Source organism: Hyla sarda, chromosome 1, assembly GCF_029499605.1.
Source record: "Hyla sarda isolate aHylSar1 chromosome 1, aHylSar1.hap1, whole genome shotgun sequence".
Lineage (NCBI taxonomy): Eukaryota > Metazoa > Chordata > Amphibia > Anura > Hylidae > Hyla > Hyla sarda.
The window spans coordinates 73,359,162-73,381,497 of NC_079189.1; the positions used below are offsets into that span (position 1 = coordinate 73,359,162).

A 22,336-nucleotide genomic window follows, 5' to 3' on the forward strand; every position below is an offset into this window, starting at 1 on the left:
GTGTATAGAAGCGGTCACACCGCTTCCATTTCTCTGGGCTGACAGACTCCAGAGCTGCACACATGCCAGAATAATCCCCTTACAGTCTGGGTCAGTACATTGAGCCAGGGCTCTCCCTCTGGTGGATTACATCTTCACTCCGCACCAGAAATGTTATGGCTTTTCTTCCACTCGCATCCATCCAGAAAGGAATTTTTATATTTATTTATTTTCTACCTTTTTACTTCGAAAACAATCTACAGCCTAATAATTAGGGCTGCACAATATATTGCAAACAAATCGCAATTTTTGTGAGTTGCGATTTCGCCCTTTCTAAAACTGTGATTATTAGGAGATAGAGTGAGATGCATTCTAAAGGATCGGGACACCCGCAGTAAAACGGCTGAGAGGATGGGAGGAGGGTCCCTACCTTCCTTCTTCCAGTCCGATAAGCACTCCAATAATGCAGCCAGCCTCAGTAGCCTGTAGTAATGGATTGCGGATAACGCTGATCGGTGCTGTGCTATAGACTTCTATGGCACAGCATTGATCAGTGTCTGTAAGCAAAAGATTACATCTGTGTGTCTCCAGTTGTTTACAACTTTTGGCTATCTTGGCATGCTGGGAGTTATAGTTTTGCAACAACTGTAGACATACTGTGTGAAAACACTGCCCTTGGGAACTAATAAAAAATTGTGAAAAAAATGCAAAAAAAAGTGAAAAAGTCCCCTTATAAAAGTTTAAATCGCCCCTTTTCCCTGTTTTTCAAGTAAAATAGTTGAAAAATTAACATAAACATATTTGGTTTTGCCGCATGCATAAATGTCCAATTTATTAAAATATAACTTTAATGAAACTGCACAGTCAGTGGCGTATAGGTTAAAAAATAAAAATAAAAAAATAGGGTCCAGAATTGGTCACTTCATATAGCAGAAAAAAAAGTCCTATCAAAACAGAAATGGTGCCAATAAAAATACAGATCACGTTAGAGGAGTGAGAGGAAAAAGAGTGGGGAAAAAGGACTGTGCCTCGTGTACTACAGTCAGGAGCTTAGTCTGTGAGACGAGACCCCCAGGGTAGATACAGTGGGGCAAAAAAATAATTAGGCAGCCACCAATTGTGCAAGTTCTCCCACTTAAAAAGATGAGAGAGGCCTGTAATTTTCATCATAGGTATAACTCGACTATGAGAGACATAATGATTAAAAATCAGACAATGTGATTTTATGGATGTTTTTTAAAGAATTTATTTGCAAATTCGGTTGGAAGATAAGTATTTGATCAATAACAAAAGTTCATCTCAATACTTTTTTATATACCCTTTGTTGGCAATTACAGAGGTCAAACGTTTTCTGGAAGTCTTCACAAGGTTATCACACACTGTTGCTGGTATTTTGGCCCATTCCTCCATGCAGATCTCTTCTAAAGCAGTGATGTTTTGGGGCTGTTGCTGGGCAGGATTGACTTTCAACTCCCTCCAAAGGTTTTCTATGGCGTTGAGATCTGGAGACTGGCTAGGCCACTCCCAGGACCTTGAAATGCTTCTTAGGAAGCCACTCCTTTGTTGCCCGGGTGGTGTGTTTGGGATCATTGTCATGCTGAAAGACCCAGCCATGTTTCATCTTCAGTGCCCTTGCTGATGGAAGGAGGTTTTCACTCAAAATCTCAGAATACATGGCCCATTAATTCTTTCCTTTACAAGGATCAGTCGTCCTGGTCCCTTAGCATAAAAACAGCCCCAAAGCATGATGTCTCCACCCCATGCTTGACAGTAGGTATGGTGTTCTTTATAAGCAACTCAGCACTCTTTCTCCTCCAAACACGAGGAGTTGAGTTTTTACCAAAAAGTTCTACTTTGGTTTCATCTGACCATGTGACATTCTCCCAGTACTCTTCTGGATCATCCAAATTCTCTCTAGAAAATTTCAGATGGGCCCGGACATGTATTGGCTTTAGCAGGGGGACACGTCTGACACTGCATGATTTGAGTCCCTGGTGGCGTAGTGTGTTACTGATGGTAGCCTTTGTTACTTTGGTTCCAGCTCTCTGCAGATCATTCACCAGGTCCCCTCGTGTGGTTCTGTAATTTTTGCTCACTGTTCTCGTGATCATTTTGACACCACGGGGTGAGATCTTGCGTGGAGCCCCAGATTGAGGGAGATTATCATTGGTCTTGTATGTCTTCAATTTTCTAATAATTGCTCTCACAGTTGATTTCTTCACACCAAGCTGCTTGCCTGTTGCAGATTCAGTCTTCCCAGCCTGGTGCAGGTTTACAATTTTGTTTCTGGTGTCCTTCAACAGCTCTTTTGTCTTGGCCAAAGTGGAAATTGGAGTGTGACAGTTTGAGGTTGTGGACAGGTGTATTTTATACTGATAACAAGTTCAAACAGGTGTCATTAATACAGGTAACTAGTGGAGGACAGAGGAGACTCTTAACCCCTTAAGGACCAAGGACGTACGGTTACGTCCTTGGTCCTGCTCTCCTGATATAACGCGGGGTTACACAGTAACCCTGCGTCATATCACGGCGGGCCCGGCGTCATAGTGAAGCCGGAACCCGCCTCTAATAGCGCGCAGCGCCGCGTGCTATTAACCCTTTAGCCGCGCGCTCAGAGCTGAGCCGCGCGGCTAAAAGCGAAAGTCGCCGGCTAGCTCAGGCTGTTCGGGATAGCCGCGGCGAAATCGCGGCATCCCGAACAGCTTACAGGACAGCGGGAGGGCCCCTACCTGCCTCCTCGCTGTCCGATTGCCGAATGACTGCTCAGTGCCTGAGATCCAGGCAAGATCAGTGTGTGCAGTGTTATAGGTCTCTATGGGACCTATAACACTGCAAAAAAAATGTGAAAAAAAGTGAATAAAGATCATTTAACCCCTTCCCTATTAAAAGTTTGAATCACCCCCCTTTTCCAATAAAAAAAAAACACAGTGTAAATAAAAATAAACATATATGGTATCACCGCGTGCGGAAATGTCCGAATTATAAAAATATATAATTAATTAAACCACTCGGTCAATGGCGTTCCAAAGTCCAAAATAGTGCATTTTTGGTCACTTTTTATATCATTTAAAAATGAATAAAAAGCGATCAATAAGTCCTATCAATGCCTAAAATGGTACCTAAAATGGTACCGTTAAAAACTTCAGATCACGGTGCAAAAAATGAGCCCTCATACCGCCCCATACACGGAAAAATAAAAAAGTTATAGTGGTCAGAAGATGACAATTAACGTATTAATTTTCCTGCATGTAGTTATGCTTTTTTCCAGAAGTCCGACAAAATCAAACCTATATAAGTAGGGCATCATTTTAATCGTATGGACCTACAGAATAAAGATAAGGTGTCATTTTTACCGAAAAATGTACTACGTAGAAACGGAAGCCCCCAAAAGTTACAAAATGGCGTTTTTTTTTTCAATTTTGTCGCACAATGAATTTTTTTTCTGTTTCACCGTAGATTTTTGTGCAAAATGACTGACCTCATTACAAAGTAGAATTGGTGGCGCAAAAAATAAGCCGTCATATGGATTTTTAGGTGCAAAATTTAAAGAGTTATGATTTTTTAAAGGCAAGGAGCAAAAAACGAAAATGCAAACGGAAAAAACCCCGGTCCTTAAGGGGTTAAAGAAGTTACAGGTCTGTGAGAGCCAGAAATCTTGCTAGTTTGTAGGTGACCAAATACTTATTTTCCACCATAATTTGCAAATAAATTAAAAAATCAGTCATTTTACTGATTTTTTTTCTCATTGTCTCTCATAGTTGAGGTATACCTATGATGAAAATTACAGGCCTCTCTCCTCTAATTACTCTTTTGCCCCACTGTACAACTCTCACCTACCAGAACTTCTTCTGAAGAGCTGCAAGCCATTGGTGCCTGGAATGGTATCCTCTTCATGTACCCGTAATGACAAAGTGTAGCCGAAGAAAAGAGTACACAGTTTCTTTTTTAATTGAGTAAATATTTATTAATATAATGAAAGGTGATGCATAAAAAGCAATGACTCGTTTGGGGAATGTAATTTCTCTTTCATAAATTAAATGTACCGTATATACAGACGTCATCGTACATGGACATTTAAATAAAGGAAAAGGCGCCAAAGAGATCAAAGGTCAGAGGGCATGGTTAAAACTTTTACTATGTCCCCTGACCTTTAATGTCTTTGGCGCCTTTTCCTATATTTAAATGTCTATGAACGATGTCTGTATACACATGCAATCTGAGGTTGGGAAAGAACATTCCTGAAAAGTGTTATTGATTTTTTATGTATCACCTTTTATTTTACATTAATAAACATATACTCTGTTGTAACCAAGAGAAATCAAGTAGACATTTGTACGAGTAGCGCCAATACCAGTGCACTCTTTTGATCGGCTACACTTACATGACAGAAGGGGGACACTGGTGGAGAAGATACATATAGACTATTGGTCCAGTGAGTTTTTTTCTTTTGTTTTTTCCCCCCTGGCTATGTAGTATAATGTTTTATTAGGCCGTAAAGTAAGCAGGAGACTGATGGTTATAGAGAAGATTGCAGATCTGATCTCGCTCTATAGAGACGACTGGGAAAGACTAGTATGATGTGGGCAAACAGCTCCTGGATGTCATGTGTGCCGGTGTTGATTTAAGGGGATCTGTGCTGTATGTAATCTATGCCTTGTTTGTTCACACTCATAGTAAGGTTCGGTCCTGACTAATGACTGCTGCTGGTCTCTATTGTGAATCTGGTAGTCAGGACCCCTTGTTTGTCTCTGGGAAACATGGCTTTACGTCATCGGGTGACTTGCGCATAGAAATTGAGACATAAGTAAATATTGTGATTTACTGCCTTTCCAACGCTGAACGCCAGCCTGTAATGTGGTCAGACCGCGATGCTCATTCCTGACATATGTGACAAGGCACAACAGTGCTATTGTTCTGACAATTACATTTATCGTTCACCCTATAGTATAACATATGGCATCTGGTGCCCCTCTTAAAGGGGTACTCCAGCCCTAAGACATCTTATCCCATATACAAAGGATATGGGAAAAGATGTCTGATCGCAGGGATTGTTCTTGTCATTTGAAGATCTTCGATACTTCTTGGCAACAACAATGTGTGCTCCCCCTGTTCACCAACGGCGGCACCGCGATACGATCGTGGGTCACCGTTGGTTGCTGTGGCAGTAGGAGGTCAGATCATGACCTCCACTCTGCCTGCTACGGAAGCCTGTGAGATCCAGCCAGAGGCTGGATTGCACAGGCTGTAGTATCTGCAGCTCATCGGGTCAAACTGTGCTGCAGTACACATGTATTGCAGCATAGTATAACCTGTAAAAAGTGTAAAAAAATTTTAAGTTCTTCAATAAAAGTATGAAATTAAAAAAAAAAAAAAAAAAAAAAAAACCTCTGAATCGCTCAGAAAAAGGTATTAGCATTTAAAGAGACCCATTCAAATAAAAAAAAAGCCTGATCATTAAGATAAAAAAATGCATCCGTCCTTAAGGGGTTAAGCTTTTTCTTGTGTTGACTATTTTTTTTGTTGTTGTTGTTTTAGGTAGAGCTGGACGGCATGACCAAAAATGTGTATCACGGTATTTTTTGTAAATTATGGCGGTTCCACGGTATTTACCCCCCCCCCCCCTCATTCTTCATGTGACCCATGGGTGCTGCTTCTCTCCACCCAAATAATTATCAGCCGCTATGCTGTACTGTACTATCCTGAGACCGGGCTGCAAAAATAAACAAAATAAATTTCAACTCCCCTTCTTCCTACGTTCCCCCGTTGCTCCGGAACCGGCCTCACGGTCCCTCCGCTGCTCTTGCTGCTTCCTGGGGATGGGAACGTCACAGAGCCATCAGCCTATCACTGACCGCCTCGGCCGGTGATAGGCTGAGCGCACTGTCATGTGCTGGGGGGGGGGGGTGTGGTAACGGCGAAGAGAGATGAAGTGCCCGCGGGTCACATATGATGAGTTGCCTGATGTGGGAACAGCGGCCTGCGGCTGATGATTCATTAATTCGAGAGGGGGGGGGGGAGTGGCTCAACTGGTATTGCGGTATAGGAAAAATTTATATCGTGCTATGAACCAGTTTACCGCCCAGCACTAGTTTTAGGTACTGCAACGGCTTATTTGCAGCATATATAAAGGGGTATTTCACTGCTCAGCGTTTGGAACAAACTGTTCCGAACCCTGGAGCCGGCGCTGGAAGCTTGTGACGTCGTAGCCCTCCCCCCCTCAATGCAAGTCTATGGGAGGGTCTGTGTCAGCTGTCATGCCCCCTTCCATAAACTAGCATTGGGGGGGGCGGGATGTGATGTCATGAGGGGGTGGGCGTGACCACGAGCTGCCGCATCAGCCTTCGGAACAGTTTGTTCCAAACGCTGAGCAGCAGAGTACCCTTTTAAGTCTAAATATGGATGTTGTTTGGGCAGTTCACATAGTACATAATGTCCCTAACATGGCCTGAGGGGGTATGTTCTGATTATTTTGTTGCCTCATGCAGAGAAACCATGCATGCTAAAGGTATGGTTTAGAGCACACGCAAACGTTCCCATAAAGCATTGATGATGATGTGGATGGCCACTTTAGGAGGCACTCATTTAGGCTATAGGATAACCTAGTGTACCAATAGCTCCACCACCCCTGCAAGAGCAGTATATTTCAGTATTATGACTTTATACAAATATTAACATATGCAGGGCTTTACTAGATGTCCATGTAACATATACCGTATATACTCGAGTATAAGCCGACCCGAGTATAAGCCGAGACCCCTAATTTCAACCCAAAATCCCAGGAAAAGTTATTGACTCGAGTATAAGCCTAGGGTGGGAAATACCTCATCCCCCCCCTGTCATCATCCAGACCCGTCATTAACATCCTCATCATCATCCCCTTGTCATCATCCCACACATCCCCCCTTCATCATCCCCTTATCATCCCACACATCCCCCCTTCATCATCCCCTTGTCATCATCCCCTTGTCATCATCCCACACATCCCCCCTTCATCATCCCCTTATCATCCCACACATCCCCCCTTCATCATCCCCTTGTCATCATCCCACACATCCCCCCTTCATCATCCCCTTATCATCCCCCACATCCCCCCTTCATCATCCCCTTATCATCCCACACCCCCCCCTTCATCATCCCCACCCCCCTTCATCATCCCCACACCCCCCCTTCATCATCCTCTTCTCATCATTCGCCCTCAGTGGTCTTCAACCTGCGGACCTCCAGAGGTTTCAAAACTACAACTCCCAGCAAGCCCGGGCAGCCATCGGCTGTCCGGGCTTGCTGGGAGTTGTAGTTTTGAAACCTCCGGAGGTCCGCAGGTTGAAGACCACTGCGTCCTTCAACATCATCCAGCCCCCCTCTCACCCCCTTTAGTTCTGAGTACTCACCTCCGCTCGGCGCTGGTCTGGTCCTGCAGGGCTGTCCGGTGGGGAGGTCGTCCGGTGAGGAGGTGGTCCGGGCTGCTATCTTCACTGGGGGCGCCTCTTCTCCGCGCTTCCGGCCCGGAATAGAGGCGTTGCCTTGACAATGACGCAGAAGTACGTTGGCAATGAACGCACCTCTGCGTCGTTGTCACGGCAACGTGACTATTCTGAGGCCGGTCCCGAAGCGCTTAGAAGAGGCCTCCCCGGTGAAGATAGCAGCCCGGAACCACTATCCCACCGGACCACCTCCTCACCGGACAGTCCTGCAGGACCGGACCAGTGCCGAGCGGAGGTGAGTACTCAGAACTAAAGGGGTTGAGAGGGGGCTGGATGATGTTGAAGGCCGCAGTGGTCTTCAACCTGCGGACCTCCGGAGGTTTCAAAACTACAACTCCCAGCAAGCCCGGACAGCCGATGGCTGCCCGGGCTTGCTGGGAGTTGTAGTTTTGAAACCTCTGGAGGTCCGCAGGTTGAAGACCACTGCGGGTGGGGGAGTTCACTCGAGTATAAGCCGAGGGGGGTGTTTTCAGCACGAAAAATCGTGCTGAAAAACTCGACTTATACTCGAGTATATACGGTACTTATGTCTAGAATTCTTAAACCAGCATAGTCGATGTAACAGACGCTTGCCGATTCTGATAGATGTTGTGCACGTTGTTGATGGCAAAGTGGAAATGCTTAAACCTGCCGCATGAAGATGCTTTCATCCCCTTAAAATTAGCAGTTCTTGACCTTTCTACTTTCAACTCTCCGTCATGTCTGGGTAGTTGCCTTCATTCTCAGTAAAGAGGAAACGCTTCCACCTACAATGTGTGGTTACATCTCAAGACGCTCTGGTAAAGCTGAACTGCGCTTGAAGTCTTCTCTGACCTCCACAGATGAACTGGCTGGATAGACAACTGGTGGGCATGGACTGGAGGCTGCACGGGCTGGTGAGGAATGGCTTCAGGTAGGAGGCACTACCCCCGGTGGAGCACCACACGTCTGCCAGTTCAGCTTTTTATTTTTATACTGTTGAATGTTTTTACATTTTTGTTTGTGATTGTGTTGGATCATATATAGATGGTAGTATTTTAGTGCTTTGTCTAATATGAATTACCATTTGGATTTTTGTTTTGTTTGTTGTTTTACTGCTTAAATTGTCTGACCTTAATTTATCATAAGTAAATTCCTACCATTGATATTATTTATTGGATGGGATTTACATGCATTTTATTCTGCTTTTCAATTTCTTGAGTATTTTAATGCCTTTGTGTGTGCCCAAAATGGCCAGGTTACTTCAAAAACAAGTTTGTCACTACTTTATGACAGGGAATTGTGCAACATTGTCCCATTTGGTGTAATCCAGTGGGAAGAATTACAGATGTAAAATGTGTATTTTGAGGTTTAATAGGGAGGTTTTGTGTGTAAAAATATAGATCAAAAGTTATTGAACATAGTCTATTGATATACAACAATTACTACATGAAGCTTTTTTATATGTGGATAAAGTACTCTTTCTGACATTTTCCCATGGGCTTCTTTATAGGAATTTGAAAAAATGACTAGACACTTACACAAAAAAATCACATAAAATATGCTATTAGAAAATATCATATTTTACGGTCATAAAAAAATAAAATAAAAATGAAAAGTCCCTTTTATGTAATTAAAGCCTTTAAAATGTTGTGCTTATCTATTATATATAATTATAGTGCTTTTTGATTTTTAAAGATAACTTTGTAATGTTTTTAAGACTTTTTTTTTTTTGCACAGCACCTCTGATGTTTCCATCTCAACCACCTGACCACATATATAAACAGATGGTGACTGTGCATTTAGATGTTTGGTTTCAGTCATTTCTTTGAATCCTCCTTTTATTTTGAGTTTTAGTGGTAGACCGGCATCTCTGGTTTGCTAACAATCTATGACTTTTGGGCCGCGGGGAAGCACATGGGTTGTGTGTCTATATGTGTGTGTGTGTTTGTGTGTATATATATATATATATATATATATATATATATATATATATATATATATTGTGTGTGTGTGTATATATTATATGTATGTAAATATGCTTTGTATATACTTTTGAATAGTTTACATGATTATATACTCCATGTTAAGAAAAGGCTTCATGCCAACCTAACGTGACTTCCAGCCGGCTAAGGAGAAAGGAAATGACTAAAAAAAATACCCAAAATAACATTTTTGAAAGCTTCCTTTTTTATGTGAACAGAAAAGCATTTTCTCTTGACTTTGCATTTTTAGTTGTATTGGATACAAGTTGAAAGAAGTAATAGTTGACCGGGTGCTGTAGTTCCTCACCTTGTGCTGGGTGTCATTGCTTGTAGAAAACAATGGAGGCTGTGAAGGCCGACATAAACATGAGTAAAAGTCAGCCAAACTAGACATTTTTAAAGGAACTGTCCAAATGTTTTAAATGTATGGCGGCCTCCAGCAGTGCATGGGTTTAGCATCTATATGCACTGCCATAGATACTCTGTCCAACATTACATCTTTGGAGATACTTCTCCCTATAAGTAATGTACGATAGAACATGCCACCATTTCTGGATTGTTGTGCAGTGAGACAGATTTTTTTTTCCCCCAATTTTTTATTTATTTTTAATTTTTTTGTCCAGCATGAAATCTAAGAGATCAGCAGGGCCTTAAGTTTAAAATTTTCATGAAAACAGTTACCATGTAAAAAAACAAACCTCCACAAATAAAACTTCTAATCATCCCCTCCCTTTATCCCATTTTCCATACAACAAAGTTAAAAAGAGAAAATAAGAACAAAATTATGCTGTTAATGTAAAAAAAAATTCTAATTCCAAAATTGCTAATTTTTAGTTAAATCACTTCCCAGAAAAAATTTGAATAAAAAGTGATTTAAAAGTCAATAACGCAAAAGTATTACTTGTAAGAACTATAGCTCGCAGAACAGAAAAAAAAATGAGCCTGCACAATGCTCCATCGGTAAATAAAAAAAAATAGGGGTCAAAATCCGGGCTAATAAGTATTTTTTTTTCTTTTCTTTTCTGGCTCCTAAATTTAAAAAAACATTTTGTCAATAAGTGATACTTTATGATCAGTGAGGGTCTGACCCCTGGGACCACACCTAACAACAATGTAGGGGCCGGACACTGAGCACTCATTTCAGTCTTTATGATACGTCACATGGGCGGATTTATTTGCGAGTTTCCCGCTGCATATTTGAAAGGGGACGGGCTCTTCTCGGCTGTCTGCAGCACATTTTCCGCTGCACAACTTTCGCTGCGGAAAATCCGACGCAGACCCTACTGACTTCAATGGGGCTTGCGGCGGATTTTCCGCAGTGGAAAATCTATTGCAGACAACTACAAAGTGCCCGCCCCCTTTTAAATATGCAGCAGGAAACCTGCAAATAAATCCGCCCGTGTGAACGTAGCCTTATACAGCATGGCCCACTTACCCTCTATACAGGACAACAGCAGCCGTACAAATTCAACTGAACCCCCTGTACCCCTTCTTTCTCAAGATCACTGTATGTCCCAGAGGTCACCCCCCATGATCATAAAGGGATAATTCACACTTTCTAGTTAGTTCAGTGTGACGTTCATTAAACAAAAATCATACTGTTCCTTTGTGCTCTCCCACAAGTCTCTTTGAGGATATTGCTGGGATATACCAGAAGTGGCTCATATTAGGATTATAGGGGAGCTGAGGCAGTCATAAGAATGAAGGAACCCAGAGGTTGAACACCTGCTGTTAAAGGATTACTCCGCTCCCCAGCGTCTGGAACATTGAGTTCCTGAACGCTGTGTGCGGGCTTCAGTGTTCAGGCTCGCCCCCTCGTGATGTCACTGCCTGCCCCATCAATGAAAGTCTATGGGAAAGTCTATGGTCTACAGCTGTCACGCCCCCTCCCATAGACTTGCATTGAGGGGGCTGGACGTGATGTCACATGAAGGGCCGTGACGTCACTTGGGGGAGGGCGTGAACACTGAAGCCAGCACACAGCGTTCAGGAACTCAATGTTCCGGGCGCTGGGGAGCGGCGTAACCCTTTTAAGATTTTGTGGCAATTTAATAAGAAAAACCCCTTTAAAAAGGAAGTGCAGAATAAGAAATGTCTTTCTGCCGCTTATGGTAGATATACTACATAAAATAAATAATTAATATAAAATATTATGTAGAAGTGTATAAGTTGATCTGCCCAAAACCAGTTTTTTTGTGAAACTGTTCAGCTTAGGTTTTATAAGTGATAATCCTAAAAGGGGTTTTCCAAAGCTCAGGTGAAACTAGAAACGCCCCCCCTTATCAACGTCTAAATTAGGAAAGCAAATATATTCCAGATTTATTTTCTGCTTTAACGGGGCACTCCCGTGGAAAACTTTTATTTTATTTTATTTTTTTTTTTAGATCAACTGGTGCCAGAAAGTTAAACAGATTTGTAAATTACTTCTATTAAAAAAAATCCTAATATTTCCAGTACTTTTTAGGGGCTGTATACTACAGAGAAAATGTTTTTCTCTTTTGATTTCTCTTATGTCACGGCCACGGTGCTCTCTGCTGACCTCTGCTGTCCATTTTAGGAACTGTCCAGAGCAGGAGATAATCCCCAATCCAAACATATGCTGCTCTGGACAGTTCCTAAAATGGACAGAAGAAGTCAGCAGAGAGCACTGTGGTCCTGACATAAGAGAAATCCAAAAAGAAAAATATTTCCTCTGTAGTATACAGCCCCTAAAAAGTACTGGAAAGATTAAGATTTTTTAATAGAAGTAATTTACAAATCTGTTTAACTTTCTGGCACCAGTTGATTAAAAAGAAAAAAAGTTTTCCACTGGACTACCCCATTAAACATACCGCCCCTTCCCCAACACAACCCATGTGGACTGGTTCTAGTCATGCCAGTTAGCGAATCCATCCCCATGGTTGACTGACCATATTATGTGGTGTCGCCAATGAAATTCACATCACCACCCAACCTTCACCAGAGCTTTACCCAAATCCTTTCACTAGCTAGCCAATAGAAAGTTTTAGGAAAATGTAATACACATACATTTTTGGATATGTTATAAGCAAGATTTAGTTGCTAACTTCCTGCTACGGCCTTAATGTGTGAAGGAGATACTGATGGTATGAAGCCTGGTTGCTGAGGTTCAGTGGTTAAAGGGCTACTCCACTGCCCCATTTTGTTCCGAACGCTGGGTGCAGCCTGCGGGGGTTGTGACGTCAGTTACACCCCCTCGTGATGTCACACCATGCCCCCTCATTGCAAGTCTGTGGGAGGGGGTGTGGCCAGTGGAGTACCCCTTTAACTCGACATAACCAGGCCCATGCTTAGTACCTGTCACAGCTAAAGTAACAGACTTAATATGACTTGGTCTAATCTATAAACGTAGAAAAGGTTTGTGGTCCTACGTAAGCCACTTGGTATTGCAAGTATCATTCAGCATAGATCAAATACAAGAGAGGAGAGAAAGTGCTCCGGATGTGCTATAAAGCGTAACTTTTACTAATTATTTTTAAAATAGTCAAACTAAGGTGCTCTTTTTATTATTACAAATTTTATTATATGCATGCTAACCGGGTATGGCTGGGCCCAGCCAACCCAGTCACGCACAATATATTCCTGATAAGTGACAACAATATCGCTAGTACCACCAACGCGTTTCTACCACCAGTAATAGCGTTGTCATCAGGGAGTTACACTATAGATGCAATTGTCAAGTTTAAATTTAGTTAAATCACAAAAAGGACCAGCAAGATAAATAGTCCAGATTTCATATAAATAGATTTGCATAGAAACCGACAACATATGCATGGTACCTATAGGAGAAAGAAAAACATTCTCCAAAATAGTTGTGCCATAATTAGCCAAAGGACCTGCAAATAAAATGCCCATGCACAGTAAGAACACACACACACATGCACACACACACACACACATATATATATCTATCTATTTCAGGCAGATATGGACATATATTACTTAATGTGGAGGTCCTGTAGGGAGAAAGAGTATATATATTTCCCAAGGCTATAGTTCAGTAGCCACATAAGAAAAAGTCCACGGTTCTGGAGATTCACAGAGAAACGTGAGACAACCTGCAATGTGCAGGGAGCCGGAGGTTGCGCCTCACTCACGGGTTCCAGTGAGAAAGTGGCGTCTTATGTGGCTACTGAACTATAGCCTTGGGACATATATATATATATATATATATATATATATATATATATATATATACTCTTTCTCCCTACAGGACCTCCACATCATGCAATATATGTCCATATCTGCCTGAAATATATAAATATATATTATATATGGGCATGGGCATTTTATTTGCAGGTCCTTTGGCTAACTATGGCACAGCTAATCTTGGAGAATGTGTGTTTTTCTTTCTCCTATAGGTTCCATGCATGCATTGTCCATTTCTATGCAAATGTATTTATATGAAATCTGGACTATTTATCTTGCTGGTCCTTTTTGTGATTTAACTAAATTTAAACTTGACCATTGCATCTATATTGTACCTCCTTGATGACACCGCCATTACTGGTGGTAGAAACGCGTTGGTGGTACTAGCGATATTGTTTTCACTGATCAAGAATATATTGTGCATGACTGGGTTGGCTGGGCCCAGCCATACCCAGTAGCGTGCATATAATAAATGTGTAATTTTTGCCATTAAGCTTCACGTTCCCCTAATTCACCTTAGTTTGACTATTTTAAAAAATAATTAGTAAAAGTTACGATTTATAGCCCATCCAGAGCACCTTTCTCCTCTCTTGTATTCAATATGACTTGGTGAAAGTTTTTATTTTTACTTTAACACCTTTTAGAATTGTAGAGTTTTTAGGACTTGGCTGTGGGGGCTTTTTGGTACCATTATAAATTAGTACAGAAAAATAAATTCCGTCAGGACTGCACTACCTGTGAAAATGAGGCCTCAAAGCTACTCCACATTTATCAAGAATGTGCCACTGAGAATTGACCTGCAATGTATTTTTCAGCCTATCAACTCTGTTCATGAAAGAGCAAGCAATTGTTTAAAAATGTTTTTCTATTCAACGGGGATAAAAGAAAGAACTGGATTCAATTGCCACCCCATTCAGGTGAACGGAACAGATTTTCAAAATAAAATCACTGATTTTCGAAGAAATTTTTGCAACAGAATCTGCCACGTGTAAATTAATCCTTAGGGCTCATTCATATGCTGCTAACTGGTAATAAAATCCGCCCGTGTAAACAAACCCTTAGACAGGTTTCCAACTAGCCAAATAAGGACTATTTCTATGTTCGTATTAAAGACGCGGTCGGCCTGGAATACAGATGTAACACACATGCAAAAATCTTCATTACTCCATACCTAATACAGGGATGTGGAAATCCTATTGCTCGATGCCCCGGACATCCAGTTCCGGGCGCCGGACAGGTGAATTTTTTTAAACATTTACTCCTGCTTTGGGCAAGCAGAGCCACACTGACAACCCCCTCTTATTAAAAATAAAAAATAGGGTGGCGCTCAGGGTGTATGGCACAGGTTCCTGACTCGTGCCCGCTCCATTCCCGGTGGCCGCCTGCTGATTGCTGGGGACTGTCGCTAATAGCCAACATGCGGCGCTTACCGCAACCGGTTATTAACCCTTTAGATCACCGCTGTCAAAGCTGATGCCAACGTCTAAAGGATCTTTAAATGCTCCCTGGTGGTCCAATTGGGTGGATCGCACCACAACACCCTCTCCAGCCCCCCAACCCTCAGCACAATTTTTGGGGGGCCATCCACGGTAGAGGTAGCCGAGGGCTTCCCTCTTATTCCATGGCTGCCTGGATTTGCATATGATTGAGGCACAACCAAATGAGCACAGATCAGTGGAGTTCAATAGAACTGCATTGATCTGTATGAGAAATCTAATGATTCCTTCTTAAAGTGTATATATGTATATATATATATATATATATATATATAAGTTTGAATAAAAGTTTTACACATTAACCCCTTCCGTATTAAAAGTTCAAATCACCCCCCTTTTCCCATATAAAAAAACATGTAAACATAAAAAAATAAACATATTTGGTATCTCTGCATGCATATTTGTCTGAACTACTAAAATATAACCTATATCCTGTATGTTCAATGTGTAAACAGGAAAAAAATACCAAACCCTAGAATTTTTTTTTTTGTATAAACATCTTATCCCCCCAAAAAAGCGATCAAAAAGTCTGATCAATACCAAAATGGTACCAATATAAACAGATCACAGCGCAAAAACTGAGCCCTCATACAGCCCGGTATACAAAAAAATAAAAATGCAATAGGGGTTCAGAAAATGGCAATTAAAAAAAAAAAAATTAAAAAAAATTAAAAAAATAAAAACGGAATTTTTTTAAACATTTTTTTTATTTGTAAAACATGAAAGAAACTATACAAATTTGGTAATGCTGTAATCAGGCCGACCTAAAGTATCAAAAAATCATGTAAGTTTGACCACAAGGTGAATGGTATTTAAAAAAGTAAAATGCAAAATAGATTTTTTTTTCACTTTCACCTCACAAATTATTTTTTTTGTTTCAGAGCATGTGTTATGGTATAATGCAAGGTGTCATTACAAAGTACCATTGAAAATTGACATTATTTTGCATGCCAGGACAAGTAAACTTATGAGACAAGTAGATTGTGCTCCATTTTAGTCCCTTGGTCAAGTGGTTTTTTTGTTGTTTTTTTTTAGTTTCCACACCCCTGCTTATATATCTGTTGTGGAAGTGTAGACTATTTTTTCTAAGTCCTCAATACACCCCACACGCTCCCAATGGACACATAAGGACAGGATGTCTGCTCCAAACCAAGTGGAATTACCGTATTTTTCGCCCTATAGGACGCACCGGCGTATAAGACGCACCCAATTTATAGGTGCAAAATCTAAAAAAAATAAAGATTTTGAACCCAATAGTGGTCTTCAACCTGCGGACCTCCAGATGTTGCAAAACTACAACTCCCAGCATGCCCGGACAGCCGTTGGCTGTCCGGACATGCTGGGAGTTGTAGTTTTGCAACATCTGGAGGTCCACAGATTGAAGACCACTGCATAGGAGGTAATAATCACGTGTCCCCGCCGCTCCGGACCCGTCAGTGCTGCCCTGGATGTCGCTCCATTGCTGTCGCCGTGTCCCCGTCGCTCCGGAACGTCTCTGCTGCCGGCCGGGTATCCTCGCTCTCCGTTGCCGCCATCACGTCGTAACGCACGCCGACGCACGTACGCGACGACGTGATGACGAGGAAGGAGAGCGCCGGCCATACAGGGGATCCCTGAACGGAGAAGACACCGAGGAGGCAGGTAAGGTCCCTCCCGGTGTCCTGTAAGCACTAACCCGGCTATTCAGTCGGGCTGTTCGGGACCGCCGTGGTGAAATCGCGGCGGTCCCAAACAGCCCGACTGAACAGCCGGGTTAGTGTCACTTTCCCTTCAGACGCGGTGGTCAGCTTTGATCGCCGCGTCTGAAGGGTTAATACAGGGCATCACCGCGATCGGTGATGTTCTGTATTAGCCGCGGGTCCCGGCTGTTGATGGCCGCAGGGACCGCCGCGATAGGTGTGTATTCGCCGTATAAGACGCACCGACTTTTTTCCCCCCAGTTTTGGGGAAGATAAAGTGCCGCACAGCAGATACAATAGTATGATCTATCCTTTTACTAACAGCTATTTGACTGTATCGGAGGTGTCTGTGTTAAACCATGTGACAGATGCAAGTATACACATGTTTGTTCTTGTTTCTATTGGGCGTTGTTACATGTTTGGGACATTGTGGGTTAACCAGAAACTGACCAAAAATCAGTTGCAGTGTTTAGTCTCCTATGAATTTTCTTTCATTTGTTAAACTATGGACTAAAGCTGTGCTAAGGATGTATATGTTCATGTGATTTATTTATTGCAGATATTATTTTATTTGTTTTAAACATTGTGAATTTGATGTAATTGTATAATTTATGTGAACTTGACAAAATTGAAATGGTAAATTTGTGGAAGAGCAATTTAAAGAGGTATTCCCATCTGAGACAGTTATAGCTTATTCACACAATGGCCCTTATTTAGGAAGTGTTGTGTAGGTTTCTTTGTGGGTTTTAATTCCCTACAATTTATTTTCCACGGTATTTACTAAGGTTTCCCTACATTTTCCACTTTCCCTACATTTTGCTTTTTTTTTTTTTTTTTTTTTACACATGTTCTGATCTGTTGGGTTTTCCTCAGCTGAAATCCACCACATTTTCTGTGGAAAATTTAGTAAATATGTTGGGATTTTGTGAAAATGTCGGGAACACGCACCTTTTCTGTGACCACACCCCCTTTCCCTGATGGTCACGCCCCTTTTTCAGGTTTTCTTAGCAAAATGGAGAGTTAGTTGGGGCTTTTTCAATTCAGGCGCAAATTCAGGAGCAGGCAGACTTTCAGGCGCATATTCTGGCGCAGACAGAATTTCAGGCACAATGCCCGAAACTGGCGCACAACCCGACAAAACATGTCGGATTTGCAATAGTAAATGAGGGCCAATATGTTTTTCGAAAGAACAGGGTCACCACATCCAGCCTGGTCACTTTGGCCATGATGGCAAAAACAGCAGAGTGGATGCCAATAGCATAGTTAGGTTGCTATGATGATTAAGTGATTTCCATGTAAAGTCTAGAAGAGTTGGTTAAAAAAGACCCAACCCTGCTGAAGGGTGGGGGGTACTTGATCTTGAGATAGACAGGTCTCCGCTGTGGATATGCCATAAGTGTCCTTGTTAGGGATACCTATGATGGCTTAATGGGGTACTCTGCCGGAAAACATCTTTGGATAAGATGTCTAATCTTGGAGGTCCTACCAATGGGGACCCCCGCGATTTCTGCTGAGGCACCCCATTCATCCCGTGCACAGAGAAAACTCCGTGCCGGGTAACTGGTAGCTACACCTGCCCCCTCCACTCATGTCTATTGGAGGGGGTGTGACGGCTACATACTAGCCCCCCCCCCCAAAGACCTAAATAGAGGGGGCGTGTTGTAGTGCCAAGTCACCTGAAGCCTCCCTTCTCCTGTACAATGATAATTAGTCTGTGAGCTGACATAATACACCCATATACAGCACCAGCTGTCGGCCTGCACACACTTGTACTTTAACAATGGAGAAACATCATAACTTCTCTGCAGAACATATGGGAGTGCGCAGTGTTGGGAATGTTATGTTCCTCAGGGCAGCCATCCTTTTGTCTTGATAAGAGCCATTTACATTCTTGGCATCAACCAACTTCATAAGGAGGTCCCTTTATATCTTGCTTTTCCAGTATCCTGACACACTTTTTTTGGCATTAGATAGCTGGAGGACAAGTCATCTGACATAGTACTCCATCACTGCCTTGACAAATACAGTGGTCCCTCAACATACGATGGTAATCTGTTCCAAATGGACCATCGTTTGTTGAGGGATCCGTGCAATGTAAAGTATAGGACAGTGGTCTACAACATGCAGACCTCCAGATGTTGCAAAACTACAACACCCAGCATGCATGTGTCAGAGCTGTGGGCAGCAGGGTCCTACAATGGAGCCAGTCTGGAAACACAAGTTAGGCCTTTGTCACACCTCTGGGCATCTTCTATGTGCTAATGCTACAAGTCTTGTCTTTTTATAAGAGCAGTGGGGGAGATTTATCAAAACTTGTGCAAATGAAAAGTTGACCAGTTGTCCATAGCAACCAATCAGATCGCTTCTTTTATTTCTTAGAGGCCTTTTTAAAAATGAAAGAAGTGATTTGATTGGTTGCAACTGGTCATCTTTTCTTCTATACAGGTTTTGATAAATCTTCCCCAATGTTCTTCAGATCTTTACTAGGAAATCATTTATTCCAAACACATTGCGTCCTTGGCTGTGATTTTGTTGTATTTTATTTGTGCCTATAATGATTATTTTTCTTATTGTTTTACAGGAAGTTTGGGGAGCGGCCTCAACCCAAACGCCTTACAAGGTAAACCTCATTTGCAGTTTCCTATTTGCCTGATAAACATTAAAGCTTATAGAAAATGAAGAACCTTTGTGACACCTTCATAAGGTCACAGGTGCTGAGGTTGCATGTGAAGCATGAGACTTTTACTTTCACACGTTGCTCTATTCCCACCCATGTTTTTCTGCTCCATAGTGTGTGGTTTGCAGTAAACATTACAGCTTAGATGTGTACTGTAAACACTTGGGTATTTCCACCATATATGGCAAGAATACACCATCACCTTGTTATTTTGGGGTCCCATCTTAAGAGAGAGAACACCGCACCTTTTGGTTTTCCCTATATAACAGTGCTGTGCAGAGAACCCCATTGGATTGCATGAAAATGTGTTCTCCTGCACAACAGGTGGCCTGGAGCCACCGTGCAAGAAAATATTGCTGTCTAATTTTTTTCGGGATTAGTGGGGGTCCCTGGAGTCAAAACCCCATTGATTATAAAGTTGGTGGCATATGCAAGCAATATGCTATCAGTTTGAGATGTAAGTACCCTTTTAATACTAAAGTGGCACCCACCATTGTCTTTGGTGTTGTAACTGCATTAAAAATGACTTGTAAATTTTTTCTTGTAAATACCGTATATACTTGAGTATAAGCCGAGTTTTTCAGCACAATTTTTCGTGCTGAAAACTCCCCCCTCGGCTTATACTCGAGTGAACTCTCCGCCTGTCAATCCCTTCATCAGTGGTCTTCAACCTGCTGAACTCCAGATGTTGCAAAACTACAACTCCCGATGGCTGTCCGGGCCTTGCTGGGTGTTGTGGTTTTGAAACCTCTGGAGGTCCGCAGGTTGAAGACCACTGCAGCCTTCTTCTTCTTCATCATCCAGCCTTCTTGTTTTGTACTCCCCTCCCCAGGAAGTTAGGGTGAGCTGGTCCGGGCCATCTATGCTGCAGAAATCGTCCGGTGGGGAGGATTAGTCGTTGCGGGCTGTCCATTTTCACCGGGGGGGGCCTCTTCTCCGTGCTTCGGGCCCGGCCCCAGAGTAGTGACTGAGTAGTCACTAGTCCGGGCCCGAAGTGCGTAGAAGAGCCCCCCCCCCCCACCGACTAACCTTCCCCTCTGGACGGTCCCTGCAGCATAAATGGCCCGATGGCTGACCGGGCATTCTGGGAGTTGTAGTTTTGCAACATCTGGAGGTCCGCAGGTTGAAGACCACTGATGAAGGGATTGACAGGCGGTGATGATGAAGGGGGGGGAGATGACGGGCGTCTGGATGATGACATGAGGGGAGGATGTATTTCCCACCCTAGGCTTATAGTCGAGTCAATAACTTTTCCTGGGGTTTTGGGGTAAAATTAGGAGCCTCAGCTTATATTCGGGTCTGCTTATAATCGAATATATACGGTATATCTTGTCTTCCCCTCGTCAGGGCAATGCTTTATTTCTTAAAGTGGATTGTGTCATTCACAAATTTGTTAATAATCTGCTGGCATTATTCATTAGATTCTAATAAAAGTATACATGCCATACCTTTTGTAACTAGTATCCCCAGTCTTTTATTTTTGATGGTTCACCCCATTTAATTTGCTATCTAAGGGTTACAGAGGCATGGGCTTGGGTCTGCTGTGCCCTAGGTTGCAGCCCCTCACTGTATCCCCACCCTCCTGCAGATTTATAGACAGACATGTTTCCGCTTAGTTCACTTAGCTCAGCTAAAATCGTGCACACTTGCCGTTGCACCACATTGCGGCACAGGCACGATGAGCTATTGAAACCACAGCCTCACAGGTAACACTCAGGTAACACTTATGCAACAGGGCATATGTGGGATGTTGGGCTTTGCAACATAAATTTAGCCCAGCCTGTCTGTAAAGGTGCAGGAGAGTGGGTGGATACAATGCAGAGAGGCTTTGTGGCCCTAGAATACACAGCAGACACTAGGTCACACCTCTGTGACACTCAGAAGGCAACTAAAGTGCTTTTCCCTTAATAAAGACTCCTGACACTGGTTGGTTACAAAGTTCTGACATGTTTACTTAAATTAGGATGTATGGAATAGTTTCTGCATTTTGTTAGCAAATTTATACATAACATATTTGCTTTAAGAAAATTGTGTAAACAAGAGTATCTACAATTCACAGCTGGCTGTTACACAAGAGTCAACTTACATTCCCACTTTCCTAAACTTTGGGTTTGCTACTCTACCTGGAGGAGTAGTGACACACTCTATAAATATGTGTATACAGTAACCCCCCCCCGACCTACGATGGCCCCGACATACGATCATTCCAACATGTGATGGCGTCTCAGAGGCCATCGCATGGTGAAGGCAGCATCAACATACGATGCTTTTGTATGTCGGGGCCAGCGCATAAACCGCTATCAGCCACCGCCGGATAGCCGTTTACCGTGCCCCGCGTGGTTCGCTGACGATTACTTGCCTGTCCTCGGGGCTCCAGCGCGTCTTCTTCGGGATCCCCTGCATCGTCGGCGCTGCGCACGCCGTCCCGTCATCCAATAGGAGCGGCGTGCGTAGCGACGTGATGGCAGCGACGGAGAGCGAGGATGCCGGGGAAGCAGAGGCCTTGCCGGTGCGTCGGGGACACCTCGGGGACGCGGCAACAGCGATAGAGGGCGACATCCAGGGCAGCGGTGACAAGCGGTGATGGTCCGGAGCAGCGGGGACAGGTGAGTACAACTTCCTATACCAGTGGTGTTCAACCTGCGGACCTCCAAATGTTGCAAAACTACAACTCCCAGCATGCCCGGACAGCCGTTGGCTGTCCGGGCATGCTGGGTGTTGTAGTTTTGCAACATCTGGAGGTCTGCAGGTTGTAGACCACTGTCCTATACTTTACATTGCACGGATCCCTCAACATAGGATGATTTCAACAAATGATGGTCCATTTGGAACGGATTACCATCATATGTTGTGGCACCACTGTATATTAATTTTAATTATGGTATAATAGATATATTGTAAGCCAAGGTTTTTG

The 22,336-nt window shown here is 42.8% G+C and overlaps 1 protein-coding gene across 1 annotated transcript in view; it reads left to right on the top strand.

Moving 5' to 3' along the window:
- RBPJ (recombination signal binding protein for immunoglobulin kappa J region) overlaps positions 1-22,336 on the top strand; it is a 98,674-nt gene that overhangs the window by 35,312 nt on the left and 41,026 nt on the right. Inside the window, exon 2 of the mRNA XM_056551613.1 lies at positions 19,327-19,365. Coding sequence (XP_056407588.1) covers positions 19,327-19,365 — 39 coding nt within the window. The remainder of the gene's footprint in view (positions 1-19,326; positions 19,366-22,336) is intronic.